The sequence below is a fragment of the Trichoderma harzianum genome (genome assembly GCF_003025095.1).
Source record: "Trichoderma harzianum CBS 226.95 unplaced genomic scaffold M431scaffold_181, whole genome shotgun sequence".
Taxonomy (NCBI): domain Eukaryota; kingdom Fungi; phylum Ascomycota; class Sordariomycetes; order Hypocreales; family Hypocreaceae; genus Trichoderma; species Trichoderma harzianum.
The window spans coordinates 3,989-5,040 of record NW_020209429.1 but is presented as its reverse complement, the minus strand read 5'-3'; the positions used below and the strand labels follow the sequence as shown (position 1 = coordinate 5,040).

The 1,052-nt window shown below is 13.5% G+C and overlaps 1 protein-coding gene across 1 annotated transcript; it reads left to right on the top strand.

Annotated features, from left to right (window-relative positions):
- Positions 1–163: 163 nt before the first annotated feature.
- Positions 164–394, top strand: M431DRAFT_102726 (hypothetical protein; the record flags this gene model as incomplete). Its single annotated transcript, XM_024911477.1, has 1 exon — positions 164–394. A coding segment is annotated over one exon (231 nt), but the record flags the coding sequence as incomplete, so codon positions are not given.
- Between the last annotated feature and the right edge of the window lie 658 nt (positions 395–1,052).

The window sequence follows — 1,052 nt, the reverse complement described above, 5'->3', positions numbered from 1 at the left end:
TTATTATATTATTATATTATTATATTATTATCTTATTATATTATTATATTATTATATTATTATCTTATTATCTTATTATATTATTATATTATATTATTATATTATTATTATATTATTTACTAATTATTTATTTAATAGAATAAGCTTTTAAAGTGGTGGAAGTACTAATACTAATAGATTTCCTATTTTATTTATTTTAGTAAGACGTTATTTAGCTATTCCTGCTACTTCTGCTGCTATAGAGAGTGTATTTTCTATTAGTAATAATATTATAATAAAAATTAGAAATAGGTTGAATCCTAACCTAGTTTCTAAAATAATATTATTAAAAAGCTGGATGAAGGATTTCAAAGAGCTTGAAAATGAATATTTTAAAGAAAATAACTTAGATTAGCTTATGTAATTATTATATTTATATAGTTTTTTTTATTTATTAAATAAATGTTATTTTATTATAAAATAGGATTTGTTTTATAGTGTAATTATAAAAAAGTAAAAAAAACGTAAAGTATTCTTTTAGCTTAAAATAATACTATAAGTCTTATTATTTAAATTCTAGCTTTATTATAGCTATTATAATGAAAATAGTTATAGTTTTAAAAAATATATATAATAAATACTATTATTATATTTATTAAATTTATATACTTAATAACTGTAATTAGTTATTTTAATAGTAAATTTCTTTTTATATAAAAATTATTTTTTTAATTTAAAATAATATTAAGAATTCTATTTTTTCAATTTGAAGCTTATTATAGCTTATATAATAAAAAGCAAAATAGTTTTACAAAATATATATAATAAATAATATAACTTATTTTATTATTTTATTATAATAATTATATTTAATTTATAAAATAGGATTTTATTTTTTTATATATTTTAATTAACGAAATTAGTAATGATTTGTTTTGTTATTTATTATTTATTATTCATTAAAAATAACTAATGAATAACAAATTCTATTTGTTTTGTTTTCTTTAACTAATTAATAAAATAAAGATTTGTTAATAAATAACGAATAGAATTCGTTTTGTTTTTTTTAGACC